The sequence below is a fragment of the Manis javanica genome, chromosome 4 (assembly GCF_040802235.1).
Source record: "Manis javanica isolate MJ-LG chromosome 4, MJ_LKY, whole genome shotgun sequence".
NCBI classification, from domain to species: Eukaryota; Metazoa; Chordata; class Mammalia; order Pholidota; family Manidae; genus Manis; species Manis javanica.
Window position 1 is genome coordinate 169,099,359 of NC_133159.1, and position 16,733 is coordinate 169,116,091.

Genomic DNA, 16,733 nt, shown 5'->3' on the forward strand with positions numbered 1-16,733 from the left:
TTATGTCTGCTAATGGTAATGCCCCCTTTTTTTTCCCTATTATCCCTCCCTTCCCACCTATCCTCCCCAGTCCCTTTCCCTTTAGTAACTTTTAGTACATTCTTGGGTTCTGTGAGTCTGCTGATGTTTTGTTTCTTCAGTTTTTTTCTTTGTTCTTATACTCCACAGATGAGTGAAATCATTTGATACTTGTCTTTTCCGCCTGGCTTATTTCACTGAGCATTATACCCTCTAGCTCCATCCATGTTGTTGCAAATGGTAGGATTTGTTTTCTTCTTATGGCTGAACAATACTCCATTGTGTATATGTACCACATCTTCTTTATCCATTCATCTACTGATGGACACTTAGGTTGCTTCCATTTCTTGGCTATTGTAAACAGTGCAGTGATACACATAGGGGTGCATCTGTCTTTTTCAAACTGGGCTGCTGCATTCTTAGGGTAAATTCCTAGGAGTGGAATTCCTGGGTCAAATAGTATTTCTATTTTGAGTTTCTTGATGAACCTCCATACTGCTTTCCACAATGGTTGAACTAGCTTACATTCCTATCAGCAGTGTAGGAGGGTTCCCCATTGGCTTCATTTTTCTTATGAAAATTTTGCAAGCACAACTAACTTCCTTCACTTGCTCTTTGACTTCTGCAGCACTGTCATAAAGAGGGTCCTTTTTTGCAGGAGTTTCCATGGAATTCAGCGGGTTTTCCAAGGCCTCTCTTGAACCTTGGAGATGCATCCTCCTCCATCACAACTGACTTGCACTTGCCTATCCTCTCCTCTTTTGGTCTGCTAATTGGTCTGACCTTATTAAATATGCATTTGATGGATTGGAAGCAGTTCTTTCCCATACTGGTTTTATCCTTTTGGGGAAATCCTGTTTTCTTAGCAAGGTTTGCAGTTTTACTTTGCGGTTAATTTGCCTTGATTGGCAAGTTTTTTCTTTAATCATACATGACAGTACACCCTAAAGCATTTGAAGTTACAGGTGAGATGGGCCCTGGTATTAAATGGGAAGACCATTTGAGTTGGAACTAATTTTATGAAAGTTAGTGAATTTTCATAATTCTGATACTCTGCTTCCCTATGTAATGTATAACTTTGGATCCCAAATAATGAATACTTTGGTAGTGAGTATTGCCCACCTTGGAAGATATAAAGGGGAGAGTAGTTGGAGAAAAAGATAATCTGAAAGTTTTTTTTAATGCATTTGATTGACCAGGGGCCAGAGAAACATTTTATACTTACATCCAGAGAAACATTTTATACTTACATAGATATCTATTGCTTGTTCACGAGAAACAGGAACTTGAAAATGTTTATTCTGTGTCAACTGCACACTAATTCATTTCATGACTTCAGATGGTTCTCCTGGCCTTTCTAGACCTGCAGTGGCTCATCTGTAAAGTGAGGGTAATACTTGTCTTTGTAAATTATAAATTATGGATTGTAAACAGAAGTATTATGGTCCCACCCAAATGCACTGGAAGCCTCTGCAGGGTGGTACCATCTCTAGCGCCAGGTGCCAAAGTACATGAGCCAAGAAAATGCCAACAAGAGAAGCAGCATCTCTGCTTTGCTCTCTTGGCAGAGCTCCTTGGGATGCCAGCCAGGCATTTTTCTTTCTTCCTCCTGGAAACTTACCTTTCAAACTTTGGAGAAGAGTGGTACCTTTCTAACCATTCTTAGCACTACACAGGCAGAGAAAAGGGCATTTTCCTATTTCGAAAAAAAAGGACCATTTGCCCTTGGTTGGGCCATAAAGCCTGGCTGGGATTGGGGCTGGGGCTGGGCTTTTATTGTATGACTTGCCTTGCAGATGCTGGATCCCCTAAGCAGTGCTGAAAATTCATTGTCGGGAAGCTGCCAGTCCTTGGACAGGTCAGCAGACAGGTATGAGACTGTGGCTGGTTTGGGGGCTAGTGTGTAGGCGTTTTTGGAACTGCTGGGCTGAAGAAATAGAGTTAGCAAGTATATGTGCCTCTGATCCAGACACTGGTCTGCAAACCCTTTGTTAAAGTGTCATGCTTCTGGGAAAGAACCCTCTCACTGGGATTCCTAGCCCTCTTAATTTTCCAAATGCCATGAGAACGTTATGTTTATATAGTTAGATGAATGTAATAGTAGCTCATAATAGCATCTCACATGTATTAAATACTTGCTGTATTGCTCCAAGTGCTTTACATGTTTTGACTTTCTACATAATACAGGCTGAGCTTGTATTGTACTCTTGGCCTCATTGCTGTGATCTGGACTGAGAAGCAGTAGCCCTTTAGTGTTTGGGGACAAAGTTGAATTATTACCTGTGGGCTTGCTTTCATTTGTTTTCTCCATGTGCTTCTGGTAGAATAAGAAACTAGGATATAAAAACAGAAAATAAAATATCCAGACCGCTCAGCTTCCCACAGTGCTTGTTTGGTGTGTGATCTCATTCTTACACTTTGGGAGGGATCTCAAGTGCTGTCCTTTACATACCAAATGGTTCTGCGGAGCTGGTTCACCCATCAGTGAGGGTGTGTTTGCAGTTGGCTTTGATACTAATCCAGCCAGTCTCTCACCTTCACCTTGTTAATGCCCAAGAGCACATCTGGCTGGGCTTAGGGCTATGGTCAGAGACTGTAGGACAGGTTTGGAGATTATTTTTTTCTTTGTAAAACTGATTAATTGTTCACATAGGTAATGACCTTGTGACCATGGCTAAATGTGTACTATGTGTTTTTCCTGACAGATCTGACCACTGATGAGCACTGTCTTCTCTCTATATATATCATAGCATACAGTTGTAGTCAACCTGTTGGTACCCAATTCATAGCCTTGTTTGGGGCTTGCTCTCCAACCAGGAGACCAAGAAGGCCTAATAAGAGTGCCAGGAGGCTGCCACGAACTGAGGGCTCTGCCGAGACAGTGACTGAGCCTGGCTTTGGACTGTCTCCTAAGCCTTGTCATCAGGTGGGGATGGGGGTGGTGATAGGGCAGGACTACAGAAGGTCTATTAGTTGGAAAGTAGGGAACAGCCCCATGTCACTGATGTGGGAGTTTCTCACCTGTGGCCCTCTCAAAAAGCACTCACATGGATGGGAAGGGACCATTCAGGTGGATGCTGGGAAGGATAGCCAAATTAGCCCACTTGGTTCTTGGATTTTTCCTTCATCCTTCCAGTGCTTTGCTTTCTTCTCCTTGGGGGTGAAACCCAGTGATGTGGACTTAACTTGAGGCCCAGTGTGACTTAAGCATAAAGCTTTCATCTCCCCATCATAGGATCTGGAGCCAGATAGATCCCAGCTCCACCAAATATCAAGTAGCTTCAGACAAGTCTCTTAATCTATTTCTTTGGCTTCCTCATCTCTAAAATGGAGTGGTGGTGATCAGTCTGAAAGGAAGGTGCTTGGTATTGTTACTATTTCTGTTACTGCCCTGAGTAAGAGACTTTTTTGCACCTCTTCTTCTCCTGCCAGTGTGGGAGGAAAGTGCAAGAAGTGTTGTGGCCGCCAGGGGGAACTGCAGGGGTTTATTATTCAGTCCTGTCAGATTTGGGCCATAGACCAGTAAAGAGAAAGTAGGAGACTGAACTCAGAAACAGGCTGTTTCTCTCCAATTCTGCTTCGTACCCTGTAATGACATAAGAGGGCGGGAGGAAAGGGAGTCCATCTGGATATCCTGCCTTCTGCCCTAGTGGACTGCTTTGGAAGTATGCTGAAATCTACTGTGTGATTTTGTTTTGTTTTTTCCAGCCCATCCTTCCGGAAATCAAGAATGTCCCGAGCTCAGAGCTTCCCAGACAACAGACAGGAATTCTCGGGTGAGTCCACCAGGGCGTGAGTGAGCACTGCAGTGTGATGGCTGAGTTGAGAAGCCAGGACTGTGTTTTCATTCTTCTGGGGCCTGCTGCTCTGAGGTCTCAGGTGGCACAGGGGCTTCAACGGCTCACTCATGTTAACCTACCCAGAAGCCAGTAATGCCTCTGTCTTACTCAGATCGGGAAACTCAGCTCTATGACAAAGGGGTCAAAGGTGGAACCTACCCCCGCCGCTACCATGTGTCTGTGCACCACAAAGACTACAACGACGGTGAGTGTGCCACCGTCTGCCCCCTGCTGGCTGCCTCGGAAGGGATGTGGTGACTGCCACAGAAAACTGGAGGCACTGGGCCTGAGCTCTCCAGACCCTATGTATCCTTTATTCCTGAAGAACTGTGCCTAGAGTTGAGGCATTGGAGATGGGGGCAGAGGAAGAGAGGGAGAATGGTATTTGTAGACCAAGCTGCTGCCACTGGAAACACTGGCCATTGTCTGAGTCCACAGCATGCTCCATGGCACAAGCTCTGCAGTGCCCTCTTTTGTCCCATGGCAGCAGACAGAGGGAGCTTCCACAGAGGTTTAGGATTAGGATGCCAAGGAAAACAGGCTTCAGCAGGAGATTGGCCTTGCAAGTGATGTGGGGCTTAAGGGCCAGCCCTGTGCCTTCCCTTTGGCCAGGGCTCCCTTAACCACCTATTGCTGCTTCTGATTCCTGCTTTTGTTCTGATTCTCATTGTTCTTGGGACATCAGCCATTCTGACATAAGTCAGGTGGGAAGGCAGATAGGATGGACCAGAGGTGGGGTATAACTTGGTTTGCACATTTAGCCTTGTGGCTAGCAGTCTGACTTGCTCTGCTGTGGACCCTGCACCCCTTCAGGCAGAAGAACATTTCCACGAATACGGCGTCATCAAGGCAACCTGTTCACCCTGGTGCCCTCCAGCCGCTCCTTGAGCACAAATGGCGAGAACATGGGTCTAGCAGTGCAATACCTGGACCCCCGAGGGCGCCTGAGGAGCGCAGACAGTGAAAACGCCCTCTCTGTGCAGGAGAGGAACGTGCCAACCAAGTGTGAGTAGTGGGCCCTGGCTAGGAAGACACTGCTCTGGGGACGCTCGGACAGGCTACAGGGTGGAAGCAGTGGCTCTACTGGTGCTCTTGGGCTCAGCAGCAGCCTGCCCTGCCCCACCCTCCCCACACTGGAGGAGCCTGTGGGTGGGCAGGAGACCCACTAGACTTAGGCCTCACTCTGCTGTTGTGTGACAAGCCACTTCCCCCTCTGGTCTTCAATCCTTTGTGTGTGTAAACTGAAGAGCAGTTTCCCTGACCCCTGCTGTGTTAAGATACTTAGGGGCTTTGGAAGTAAAGGTATTAGATGGATACAGAAGAGCATTTAATGATGACTTCAGCCAGTCATCTGCTTCTCAGGCCTCAGGCCTCAGGTTGATAGACCAGGGCTTTGGGCCTGCTTCAGGTGTGGATGGGGATGTGCTGACCGATGTGATGTTGCCGGGTGAGCAAGGGGCTCAAGGCAGAGGTCCCATCATAGAGCCTATGGAGGGTGGGACAGGAGTCCAGTAAGTCATGTGCACCAACTGATTCCCTTTTGCTTCTGCTCTCGTAGCTCCCAGTGCCCCCATCAACTGGCGCCGAGGGAAACTCCTGGGCCAGGGTGCCTTCGGCAGGGTCTATTTGTGCTATGATGTGGACACAGGACGAGAACTTGCTTCCAAGCAGGTCCAGTTTGACCCAGACAGTCCTGAGACAAGCAAGGTACTGTTTTCCCCAAGGGCAGACTTCTAGCTTCTCCCTCTCAACAACAATGCCTTGTCTTGTTGCATAGACTAATTGCTTGAGGTGCTATAGGTTGGTTCCCCCATTGTTCTTCCTCCCAGGTTCCCTTACTCTCCACCCTGGTCCTGGCCATGGGGTGAAGAGACTGTAGTTCTAAGAGCATCAAGTACGCAGGGGAGAGATTTGGAATGAGGAACTGAGTTTATGTCAAAGTACCAAGCAACCCAAACTGAGAGGTTATGAGCAGCACCACATAGAGCAGTGCCTGCCTGCCCTCACAAAGTAAGGCATCTCTTAGCTCTCAGCCCAGGAAGGAGCCTGTCTTTGGAGTTCAGCCCTGGGTGTGGCCCACACTCCAGTTTGCATGGGCAAATACAGCAGTTACTTTAGCTAAGCACCACAACCCCTTCTTTGAGCATGGGCGTGCCACCATCCCAAGGATTGCCCTGCATGGTGATCAAAGCCAGACAGTTGAGACAACCCCCTTTTCTCCAGCTGAAGTTCCCAAGCAGACAGACCCCTCTGAGGCCTCAGGCTAGGGCGAGCTGAACTGATCCCAGGCGGGTGGAACTGGGGCCCTGAGAGCCAAGGTGACCACTGGGCTCCTTCCCTAGGAGGTTAGTGCTCTGGAGTGTGAGATCCAGTTGCTGAAAAACTTGCAGCATGAGCGCATCGTGCAGTACTATGGTTGCCTGCGGGACCGTGCCGAGAAGACTCTGACCATCTTCATGGAGTACATGCCAGGGGTATGTGCTCCTTGATGCATGTGAGACACACAAGAGAAGGCCTGATCTGGGACTGGGGGCTGCAGAGGAGGGTGTTTTGACATAGGTCTGTTGATCAGAGGCTCAGGGAAGAAGGTGAAGTGATGGCGGGACTTGGAGTTGGTAGGGCCCTGCATCTGGCTACAGTGAACGATTAGAAGCGTTCCAGGCCACCCTAACCTGAGGCTTACAGGGTGGCTGTGCTGCCCAGTAAGTACTGCCTTTACCTGAAGCAGAAAGGCTTCCCTCTGGATTTGGGTATGTTGTATGAGGGAAGGACTGTCTGATACTCTTCTTCATGCTGCCCAAGAGCCCCTAGCAAAGTATAGCACGTTGCATGGAGATTGGATGAATTACACCTTTGCTGCAACACTGGGGGCTGGAAATAGCTTTGCCCCCTTGCCCACCCTTCCTGTGCTGACGTGCTGACTCTTATGGCTGTAGGGCTCAGTGAAAGACCAGTTGAAGGCCTATGGAGCTCTAACAGAGAGCGTGACTCGGAAGTATACCCGGCAGATCCTGGAGGGCATGTCCTACCTGCACAGCAACATGATTGTTCACCGGGACATCAAAGGTGAGCAGGGACAGGCTGTGTGGTCCCTAAGACCTGGTCACTTAACCATTCTGAACTTTCTGAAAAGTAGGACCCTCAGTGCATCCTTCAGGGATTGATGTAAAGATTGGTGGAGTAATTTGGGAAAATACTTGTAAAATGCCATGCAGATGTCGGCCATGGTGATGATTGATCATTTTGTGCTGTAAGGATAAGGCTTCCAGTCAGTAGCCTTCTTGTTATGTGCAGTTCATGTCTAATTTGTAATAGCCTCCATCTTCCCCAGCAGGCCTGTGACCTGGGATGGCAGGAAGGGGGAGGATGGGAGAAAATGCCCAGAGGGTCCAGGGCTGCAGCCTTCGCCCTTTCATGCCTTAGGAGCCAACATCCTCCGAGACTCTGCGGGGAATGTGAAGCTGGGAGACTTTGGGGCCAGCAAGCGCCTGCAGACTATCTGCATGTCAGGCACAGGCATGCGCTCAGTCACCGGCACGCCCTACTGGATGAGCCCTGAGGTGATCAGCGGTGAGGGCTACGGACGGAAGGCAGACGTGTGGTGAGCACTGAGGGCGTGCTGGGATGCCTTCCCTCTGTTGGGGCTGTAGTGGCTCAAGCTTAGAAATGGGCCTCTGGGGCTCTAGTGTGGTAGCCAGGCCAGGATGCAGGCTCCATGCGTGCAGCAGTGGTGGTGCCTGCCACAGCGCAGATGGCCCGTGTGTCATGTTTCAGCCCCAAATAGCAGCGGTTACTGCTGGGAACTTAGGCTGTGGGAACATCGTGTGTGTTTGCTAAACCCCAAAAGAAGGGTCTGCTCTGGAGACCTGGGTCAGCCTGTAAACAAAACAGGCTTCTGCCCCTTTCCATAGCGTTCAGACGGCTTGCATTTGCTCTACCTGACTTCATCCCTATCCTCTCTAAGGGTCTAGAAGTTGTAAGAGTGTCTCTTCCCCTTGGAATATTATTGTGGTGGGCTGAATAATGGTCCCCAGAAGATGTCCATGCACTAATCCCTTTGACCTGTGAATGTTACCGTATCTGGCATAAGGGCCTTTGCAGATGTGGTTAATTTAAGACTTTTGAGAAGGGAGATTATCCTGGATTATCCAGGTGGGCCCGGTCTAATCACAAGAGTCCTTATACAAGGGAGCTGGGAGATCAGAGTGGGTAGTAGATGGGACAGTGGAGTCAAGAGGCTGTAGTGATACAGGGAGCCATGAGCCAAGAAATGCAGGCAGCCTCTAAGAGGGAGTCTGGGAAAGGTAAGGGAGCCGTCTCCACGCAGAGCCTCCTCTGACATGTTGATTTTAGCCCCAAGAGACTTATTTTAGACTTCTGACCTCCAGAATGAATTTGTTTTTTATGCCACCAGATTCATGATAGTTTGTTACAGCAGCAGTAGGAGACTCACAGTCATCTCAGAGCCCTTTCTGTCCACACTGAGTGGTTCTCTTCCCCAACCTCAGGAGGCACTCTGGTGAATGTAGGTTGATGAAGCGCATGTGTGAGGTTGGCAGTGCTCTGAAGCCTCTTCTGGCCTTGGGGACCCTTTACAGAGGTGTCAGCCCTCAGCTTGCCCCATCCCACCTCAAGGTGTTCTGAGAAAGGCACCTCTCTTCACAAGGGCAGCCAGGGTAGAGAGCCTGGGGCTGGCTAAGACTGACATGGCATTTTCTTTCCAGGAGCCTGGGCTGCACTGTGGTGGAGATGTTGACAGAGAAACCACCTTGGGCAGAGTATGAAGCCATGGCTGCCATTTTCAAGATTGCCACCCAGCCCACCAATCCTCAGCTGCCCTCCCACATATCTGAGCATGGCCGGGACTTCTTGAGGCGCATTTTTGTAGAGGCCCGCCAGAGACCTTCTGCCGAGGAGCTGCTCACCCACCACTTTGCACAGCTCGTGTACTGAGCTCTCAAGGTCACCCTGCTGCTGGCTGCCCCTGCTGCATGGGCACGGGGCTGCTGGAGGGCTCAGCAAAATTGCTGCTTCTCCCAGGCAAGGCTGAGGACCGTGGAGCTGCAGTCCAGCCAGCATTTGTGCCTCTCTGCTGTGGGGGCTCAGAGCCAGGGTGGGGTGGCTGCAGCTTCAAGGACTGGGGTTCCTCAGCCCGCCAGACCCGAGAGCTCCAGTGTCCTGAGCTCAGTGTGGAGGAGAAGGGGCTCAGAACAGTGTGAGAGGCGCCACAGGGCCCACCTTTGGGGCATGGCCTGACACTTCAATCAACGCCAAAGCCCAGAGGGTCTGGGGGCACAGGATGGACGTGATGTCTGAATAGTGTTACTTTCATTCAGAGTGTTATTTTGTTTCTCCTCCCCTTGTCTGAAGACCACCAGGGCATCCCAGGGCTGGATAAGCCCACCCAAGCCTGAGGTAAAGCCCAGCATCCCATAGCCAATGGAAGGCAGAGGCCCAGGCTGTGTTCTCCCTGAAGCCCCCAGGTCAGCTTTGCAGTCCCTGTCTTTACCAAAGATGAATGAAGCAAATGTTATGCTGCCTTATTTAGGGAAGGAGGAGCCTATCCTGCCTGTCCCTGTGACCCTGCCTCCCCAAGCAGGGGCCTGAGATGTGGAACTACCCCGCCAAGGGGAAGACCCAGTTTTGTCAATGCAATTGTCTCTGTTTTACAAGTTGTAGTCACTCTTATGCTGTACCCAGTTTCTAAACTGGAGACTGTGTGCCCTCTGGGCTCTGAGTACCCCTGCTGGTGGGCTTGGGCCTGAGGCTGGATTGGAAAGAGCTGAAGGTAGTGGCCTTAGTGCACCTGGCCTGGCACCTGTTCCCTCACTGGAGCAGAGAGGACACTGGACAGTGCAGCGAGGGCCTCTGACCCAGCTGGCCTCCCTGAGCCCTGAGCAGGCTGTTTGGGATGGCTAGGGGAGTTGTATCAGCCTGTTGGTGAATCATAACCCTGCTAGGCCAGAGCCCTCTCTACCTGGTAGAAGAGAGTGCCCATGTGATGCCACCAACTGTTCAAAACCACCTTCTCTTCCTTATGGGCCAGTCTTGCCCATCCCTATGAGTTGTCAGCCTCTTTCCCTTCTTGCCTCCTCCCCTGGAAGAGGCGTGGCAGCAGGGGTCAGGGAGCCAGTGTCTCCAAGCAGCTTAGAGTTGGCCTTATTTACCTCAGCCTGGGTGCTGGTCCTTTCTTCCGGCCCCTCCCCTCCAAAATGTGCCTATTGCTAGAGCTCCTCCCTCTCAACACCCAGTTTCCTTGGGAGTTGTCATAAAAGGAAAAAAAAAAAGCCAGTGCCCAGGGATGGGCATCTCCAGGGAGCTGGGGATTAGTGCCAGGCAGCTCATTGCCAGCCTTGCCCACTTCCCCACGGGCACCAGAACAAGCCAAAGCCTTCGTTGTATGTTGACGATGCACTTTTATGAATGTAGTTTCTATCGCTGTTTTTAGCCTTTTCACATCATGTAATGTGAGGCCTTGTACTTGTTAATTTATATCTCAGATCATATTGATGGTTTTTATATATATCAATTCAAGACTGTTACAGGTGATGGACACCTCAAGAGAGAAAACAAACGCAGCTGGTTTTGCAGGAATGTGTGTTGCACGGTGCCAGTTGGGCCTGGGCCTGTTTCCATCCTTTTTCCCCAGGGGCCTCTGTCAGGCACCTCCTGCCACCACCTCGGCTCTTGCCCAGGGTGCGGACCGGCCCCTCATCTTGACCAAAGCTGCCAAGTGGCAGCTTGGCCTCTCTGTGCCCCCGTCCTGATGGCTGTAGCACTCTTCTTGGGCCCACACCCCCATCCCTAGTCCTTTCCGCAAGGAGAAACAGCATGGTGCCCAGTCTGACAAAATGAGACGACTCTGTGTGTCCCAGGTTCAGGCTCTCACAGAGCCCCACACCCCAGGGTCTTACCTCGCAGGGAATCTGTTTTAAAAATTAATTTGCAAACAAGCCAACAAACACTGCACTCCAAGAAAAACCCAAGACCCTGATTTTTTTTGTGCCAAAAAACTGTGGATATGCTGGGTCAGCATCCTCAGGACCAAGCTGTTGCTTAATTTTAATTTATTTGTTTTTTTTTTTTAAATAATCCAGATGAGAAGTTGTGGGCCTAGGATGGCCTCGGTTCTGAAGTGTCTGAAGGGCAGTTTCCTAGCAGGCCCAGGCTTGCTGTGGGATGGGCCATGCCACCATTTGCTCATCATTCTGTGGGGTATGTCAGTCTTGGCCAACCCAACACAGACCAGTCAGCACTCCGCTGCCCTCCTACCCCTTCGCCCCCCGCCCCCGCAGCTCTGTGTCTGTGTCTGAATTGTGGATCGTGCAGAAGAACCTGCAGCCATAGTTATTTGACTATATCTTGACCGAGGGCTTGCAGTGCAAAGCCAGGCCAGTGTCGCGCATTATTTACAATAAAAGGGATCATTTATACCTGAGGGGCTCTGTGGCAATGCTTTTGGTTGGGGTTGGAGGGAGCAGGTGTTTGCCTGGGAAGAACTAGGTATGGTACCTGGTAACAAACTTGAGTCCTTTGGCAGAGAACTTCAGATGATTCCAAGAGGGATCCTGGAATGGGATACTTGGCTGGTACCACTGCTAACTCAGGTGACATCCCTTCTCCCTGCTCCAGGAGCTCTGCTGAGGGTGATTCCGTCAAGGCTGATGTACCAAGGTGACAGCGTCAGCCCTGCTGACCCAAATGTCACGCACAGCTGAGTTCCCAGGACCTTGGTATCTAGCAGAACCTTACCCAGCTCAGAGAAAGACCCAGAGTTGTATCCTTGCAGGGTAGGGACCACGTGCATCCAAGAACTGCCTCACTGCCATCTTGCCCTCATTTATCTGCAGCTGAGCTTAGTTCAGAGCAGTGAGAGACAACTCTTGTCCCCATCTGATGCCTCTGGTGTAGAAGTTGGACCGGCCCTGAATGAGGTGCTCAGTGCTTTCCTCACGCTCTGAGTACCCAGGCCAAGGATGCCATCTGCCATCAGAGCTCAACACCCAGTTCCTTACCTTGTGCTGTGGGCACAAGTTCTTTTAGGAACTTAAGTTGTATGGGGTGGTGGCAGCAAATCCCCCTGGAGTCGGCTTGCTTGTTCCACCAACTCATGGAGCCCACGGGCAGTTTGGGTCTGAGGCAAGAAAACCCAGACTTTGTGCTGGGGGTAGGGAGTCCCACTCCTTGCACTACCTGACAGTGGTTGCTCCTCTCCGTGGAGCTTGAAAAATCAGGGAAGAGAACAGTGGGGGAGAGGGCCCAGAGACTAGGAAACCTTCGTCAGACTTGCTGGTTCCCAACATCTCTCGCTGATTTCCAGCATAAAGAAGGTCCAGACAAGCAATCAGAAGGGTTCTGCCTTGGACCCCAACATACTGAAGAGCAGCAGGGCTCGGCACCATCACCCACTGACGGCCTCAAGCTCTCAACCAAAACAAGGCAGAGGGGCAAGGTGGAGTTTCAGTTCTAAAACCACCCAAGTTTGACAGCATGGGCACCTGGCTGAGAATAGGCGCACTCCCATTTCTCAGGCTGGCTGTTATCTCCCTGATACCCACTGTCAGCTTCCCAACCCCCTCAAGGCCAGGAGTGCTTGGGGCTGACCCTACTCCTTTCACCTCCCTGTGGTGAGTGTCCTTCCTGCCACAAAGCCCTGCCATTAGGCCACGTAATACACAGTCAGGATCTGGTGAAACATGTTTAAAACAGGGTTGATCACAACAGTCAGAACCGGCAGAAATGGGAAAAGAGGAGGGGAGCATGGCCGCCCTCAGCCCCCAAACCAGTCTGGCTTTCAGCCTGGCTGGGTGCTTTAGCTTCCGCTTCTTAGCTCTGGGGCTGTGAGCTGGTCCCAAGCCCCACTGGGCATGCCCCAGCCTTGCTTTTCAGGGGGCAGGGCTGCTTCCACTTCCCCCTTCTTCCCCACCAGACTCCTGGTGGGTATTCTGTGAGGCCCAGCAGGGGATACTCTGGCTCTCCTTCTTCCAAGTCAGTCTCCATGGCTCAGGACCAAGCTAATAAGGGCAGAGGTAGATGGGGAGACATAGGGGCCACACAGGGCCCTGGGTGGCAGGCAGGGAGCTTGGGACCCTGAGGGGGGCATGCTGACTCCTTGCTGGAGAAAAGGCACCTAGATAGGGAAGCTGGGCTTGGGGGCCTTTCGGGACCATGTGGTGAGGTGGGATAGGTTGGAGGCAGGGTGGTGAGCTAAACCCCATTCCTGGTTCCCAAACCCCCACCCACACCCACTGAGGAAGAATGAAAGAATCCTGGAGCAGAACCCTGCCCCTATAACCCTCTGCCTGAGCAAGACGGCCTCATCCCCTTCCCAACCTGCCCGCCCACCAGAGCCCAAGTCCAATCTCTTTCCCATCCTTCCCCCTGCCCTGCCCCTCTGTGGAGGGGGTGGATGGTCAGAAGGGCCTCAGGCTGTCTTGGTGCCGGGGTCCACCTCCTTGTGGGCCCACAGCTCCTTGTGCTGCTTCCGGCCGAAGCCCTCGTCATAGTTGCCCTTGCTCTTAAACAGCTGCTGAAAGTGGGGTTTGCAGTAAAATTCCCCATGTAGCGCCGCGTAGCTGCCCAAGCTGCAGAAGCAGAACAACTGTGATCAGGTCAGGTCAGGGCTGGAAGGGGAGGGAAGGGGCAGGGCGAGGGCGCACCTCAGCTTGGTGTGACAGTGCTTGCAGCAGAAGCAAGAGTTGTGGAAAATGAGCTTGTCTGCCACCAGCCGCTCCATGGGGTACACAGTCTTTTGGCAGGAGGCACAGGTCTCCTTCACCTGGGCCCGAAGGCTGAAGGACTGTTGCAGGGAGAGACTCAGCCAAGGGCCTGGCCAGCACCCGCTTCCTCCCCCCACCCATCCTCACCGCCTACCTTGGAGCGCTGAACAGAGCTGCCGCCACCACTGCCTTTGGCTTCCTGGGGGAGAGGGCCAGTCAGGGCAGGGTCAGCCGAGCGATGCCCCAGACCATGGCTGTGGTCACCAGCCGAGATCCCAGGGGGGTGTAAAGGGTGGCAGGCAAACATGCCGAGCCTTATCCCTTCACCCCCAGGCCAGACTCCTGCCCAGGAGCCCTCCCACCAGCTGGATCACCTACATGAGAGGGAGTGGCCTGGGCTGCTCCAGCAGCCTGGAACATGGCTCTTGGAGGTGATGGAGGCCCTGGGTGGAGACGCGCACCCGCTGCGTTCTGCAAGGGGAAGTCGATCGCGATCGCGAGGGCCCCACAAGCCCTTCTCCAGCCTGCAGGGTGGGGGTGGGGTGTTTACAGGCAGGGGGCTGGGGGGCTGTGGTTGGGACTTTCCCTAAGTCATTTCCTGTTGCTCTAGGTCTTGCCACTTCCGTCCCTCACCCACCTCCCCTTCGCCTGCCCACCCCCCACGCTGCTCCCCAAGGGGCAGGGGTCCCTGAGTGCCATGTGTCGGGGGAAGAACAGGGTTCGCAGGCAGGGACTGGGGGAGGGGGCCCCCGCGCAGCCGCCGCGAGCGCCCGCGAACCCGAACCCGGACCCAGCCTGGGATGAGGGAAGGTCAGGAGTGGGCGAGCCGGGCAGGGCTGCGGAGAGAATCCGTTGGCCCAGCCTGACCCCGGCCCCAGCTGCCCGGCGGGCCGCCCAGGCGCCGAGACCGCGGGCGGCCCCTGCTCGGCCGGCCCAGTCCCTGGACAGCGCTCGCGGTCCCGGCCTCCCACCCCGCCGGGCGAGCCGCCTACAAAGCGCTCCGCTCCTCAGTCCCTGGACCCACGCCGGGGGCACCCAGGACCCCCGAAGGCCCAGCCTAGGGGGGCTCGGTCCCGCCTCCAAGTGGAAGCCCGCCCTGAAGGGTGAGAACGACGGGCGGAGGCGCTCGGCTCGGGACCCCGCGGGCGGCGTCTCTCGAGCCTGCAGCCCCCACCTGGGCGCCCTGGGTTGAGAGCCGGATGCAGGCCCCTCCCCCCTGCCCGCCCGCGGTTCTCACCGGGCCCCGGCTCGGGCCGCGGGGCGGGGTTCGGTCTCCCGGGGACACCTCGGGCGCGAGGAAGGCGCGGGCGCGAGCTGCCGCCGCTGCCAGTGGTCCCCGAGCGGCCGCAGCCGCCACCGCCTTATCGCGGTACCGCCCCCGCCGGCCCCCGCCCCGCGCCCGCCCATTGGCTCCGCCGCTCCCGGAGCCGCCTCCGGGGCCCCGTCGTCGCCGCCGAGCCCCTCTGCGCTTTGTCTTTCCCTCGCTCTTCGTCCCCCGTCTTTGTCTGTCCCCGCCCGGCCGCTCTGCACCGGCCTCGGGCCACGCGCTCGCAGGCCTCGGCCAACCGGCCGCCCCGTCGGCCCGTTGGGAAGGAGAGAGGGACCGGGGCCGGAGGCTCCGGCGCCGAATGCCCCAGAGCGGGGAGAATTTCAAGTTGAGGCTCCTGGGGTCACGGGACAAATGGCGCTCCCCGCGAAGCCCCTGGAGCAGAAAAAGATAACCGGGGTGCCTCTGCTTCCCCTGGTTGGCCCTTGCGGGCGCAGGCCCTGCAGATCCCTTGTCTGCCCGGCATTCGGTGGGCCCCACAGTCTGATAGACCCCGCGGGCCAGCCCAGGGTCATATCCTGGCTCCCATGCCCCCTCGGGCCGCGGAGCCCTCCCACCGCCGGGGGCCGCCCTGCGCGTCCGCACAGCCGGCGGAAGAAGATAGCAGCGGCGGCTCGGCACGCGGTCCCGCCACGCCTGGTCACAAGGCTGCGAGGCCCGGTCTGCGGTGCAGAGAAGGCCCTGGGGCCCCTGTGTTCAGGCACCTTCGGCCGCCCACACTCCTAAGGGCTGGCCTCCCCTAGTGGTCTGGCGGGACGACCACCTCTTAACACCTTCTGCACACCCGTAAAAAGGGGACAGGGGACGCTGTGCCTTAAGTGTCACAGAGCACCTGCCCTCCTAAGGCCCAACGTCCTAAACGGTTTCTGTGGCCTCATTTTGTGGGACTAGTCACCCCCGGCCCCATTAGGTACTGCTGCCTGCAAGAGCTTGAGAACGGAGAGATTTGCATCCTTCAAACAAGCAAATCTCGGTGCACCCAAACCTCATTTGACAGAAGGGAATGAGGCCTGATGATCTGAAGTGATTTGTTACAAGTAACAAAGCTAGCACAACAGGGCTGGCATGAGAAGCCAAGCCCCCTGATTCCCCTCCCTACTCCTTGCCCTCTGGTCAAACCAGCTGTTGGCGCCCTCTGGTCAAACCAGCTGTTGGCATCTTGGCGTCTCCAACACACTGCACACAGGTCTGGGGCACACAGAGGGCAGGTGACCATCCCTCCCTTGCAGTGATAGAGCCTCGGCTGTGCTGGGAACACCCAGCAGTGGCCTCCTGGACAGGGACTTCTGCAGCAAGACCACAGCCGACTGGGGCACCAGGAACTGCTGGGCTCTGCCTGACATTAGGCTGGAAGCTGTGCCATGAAGCACCGCCTTAAACATAGCTTGTTCCCACACTGTCGCAGGAATAGAAGTAGTGGCTCCAGAGCGCCACCCACACACTTGTCAGGGAACAGAAGAGCCTCCGCGTTGGGGCTGGCGGGGGAGGGAGGGAGGCAGCAGGCTTCCCCAGCCCCCAGCTGTTCCCTTGGCTCACCCAGTGTACCATCCTGCTCTTCACTTTTCTCCTTGGCCTCCTGTCCCTCTCCGGAGGAAGATTTATGTTTGGGTTGAGCTGCAGACCTGAGGACTCCCTGGATGGAGTGTGTATGAGAAACTTCTAAAACTGTTTTATGTGCATCCCTCCCACAGTTTTCACATCTGTCATCACATTCTCAGAGGGGACTGTAGTGATGCAAGGAAGGTGAAGCCATCAGGCACAAGGAGCAGGGCCAGGCCGGCCGGTGGGCACTGCCTGGTCGCCCTGCCCAGGATGATACATGGCTGAACC

The 16,733-nt window shown here is 54.1% G+C and overlaps 2 protein-coding genes across 5 annotated transcripts in view; one reads left to right on the forward strand and one right to left on the reverse strand.

Annotated features, from left to right (window-relative positions):
- The window catches only part of MAP3K3 (mitogen-activated protein kinase kinase kinase 3), a 56,360-nt gene extending 45,065 nt beyond the window's left edge, over nt 1–11,295 (forward strand). For both annotated transcript variants that reach the window (XM_017668132.3, XM_017668057.3), the window contains 9 exons: nt 1,815–1,888; nt 3,727–3,794; nt 3,970–4,062; nt 4,671–4,862; nt 5,416–5,564; nt 6,200–6,331; nt 6,794–6,923; nt 7,281–7,458; nt 8,582–11,295. In XM_017668132.3, coding sequence (XP_017523621.1) covers nt 1,815–1,888; nt 3,727–3,794; nt 3,970–4,062; nt 4,671–4,862; nt 5,416–5,564; nt 6,200–6,331; nt 6,794–6,923; nt 7,281–7,458; nt 8,582–8,810 — 1,245 coding nt within the window. In that variant the 3' untranslated portion in view covers nt 8,811–11,295. The remainder of the gene's footprint in view (nt 1–1,814; nt 1,889–3,726; nt 3,795–3,969; nt 4,063–4,670; nt 4,863–5,415; nt 5,565–6,199; nt 6,332–6,793; nt 6,924–7,280; nt 7,459–8,581) is intronic.
- Nucleotides 11,296–12,536: 1,241 nt separating this feature from the next.
- On the reverse strand, nt 12,537–14,941 carry LIMD2 (LIM domain containing 2). Of its 3 annotated transcripts, none has more exons than XM_036997499.2 (5): nt 14,814–14,941; nt 13,955–14,047; nt 13,731–13,775; nt 13,517–13,656; nt 12,537–13,441 (listed from the first exon to the last, which is right to left on the reverse strand). In XM_036997499.2, the coding sequence occupies exons 2-5, from the start codon at nt 13,994–13,996 to the stop codon at nt 13,282–13,284; spliced, it is 387 nt and encodes a 128-aa protein (XP_036853394.1). In that variant the 5' UTR covers nt 13,997–14,047; nt 14,814–14,941; the 3' UTR covers nt 12,537–13,281. The 3 variants fall into 3 exon arrangements, with proteins under 3 accessions (XP_036853394.1, XP_036853393.1, XP_036853395.1); XM_036997498.2 differs by having other exon boundaries at nt 13,955–14,100; nt 14,814–14,940; XM_036997500.2 differs by lacking the exon at nt 14,814–14,941 and adding an exon at nt 14,569–14,779.
- Nucleotides 14,942–16,733: the final 1,792 nt, after the last annotated feature.

Bases quoted from the DNA above. Each gene is read 5' to 3' on its own strand.
- LIMD2 (XM_036997499.2), bottom strand. From the start codon at position 13,996: ATGTTCCAGGCTGCTGGAGCAGCCCAGGCCACTCCCTCTCAT. The intron at 13,776-13,954 runs GTAGGTGATCCA...CCTCTCCCCCAG, and splicing joins CCCAGGCCACTCCCTCTCAT to GAAGCCAAAGGCAGTGGTGG. The intron at 13,442-13,516 runs GTGCGCCCTCGC...CTGCTTCTGCAG, and splicing joins CACTGTCACACCAAGCTGAG to CTTGGGCAGCTACGCGGCGC.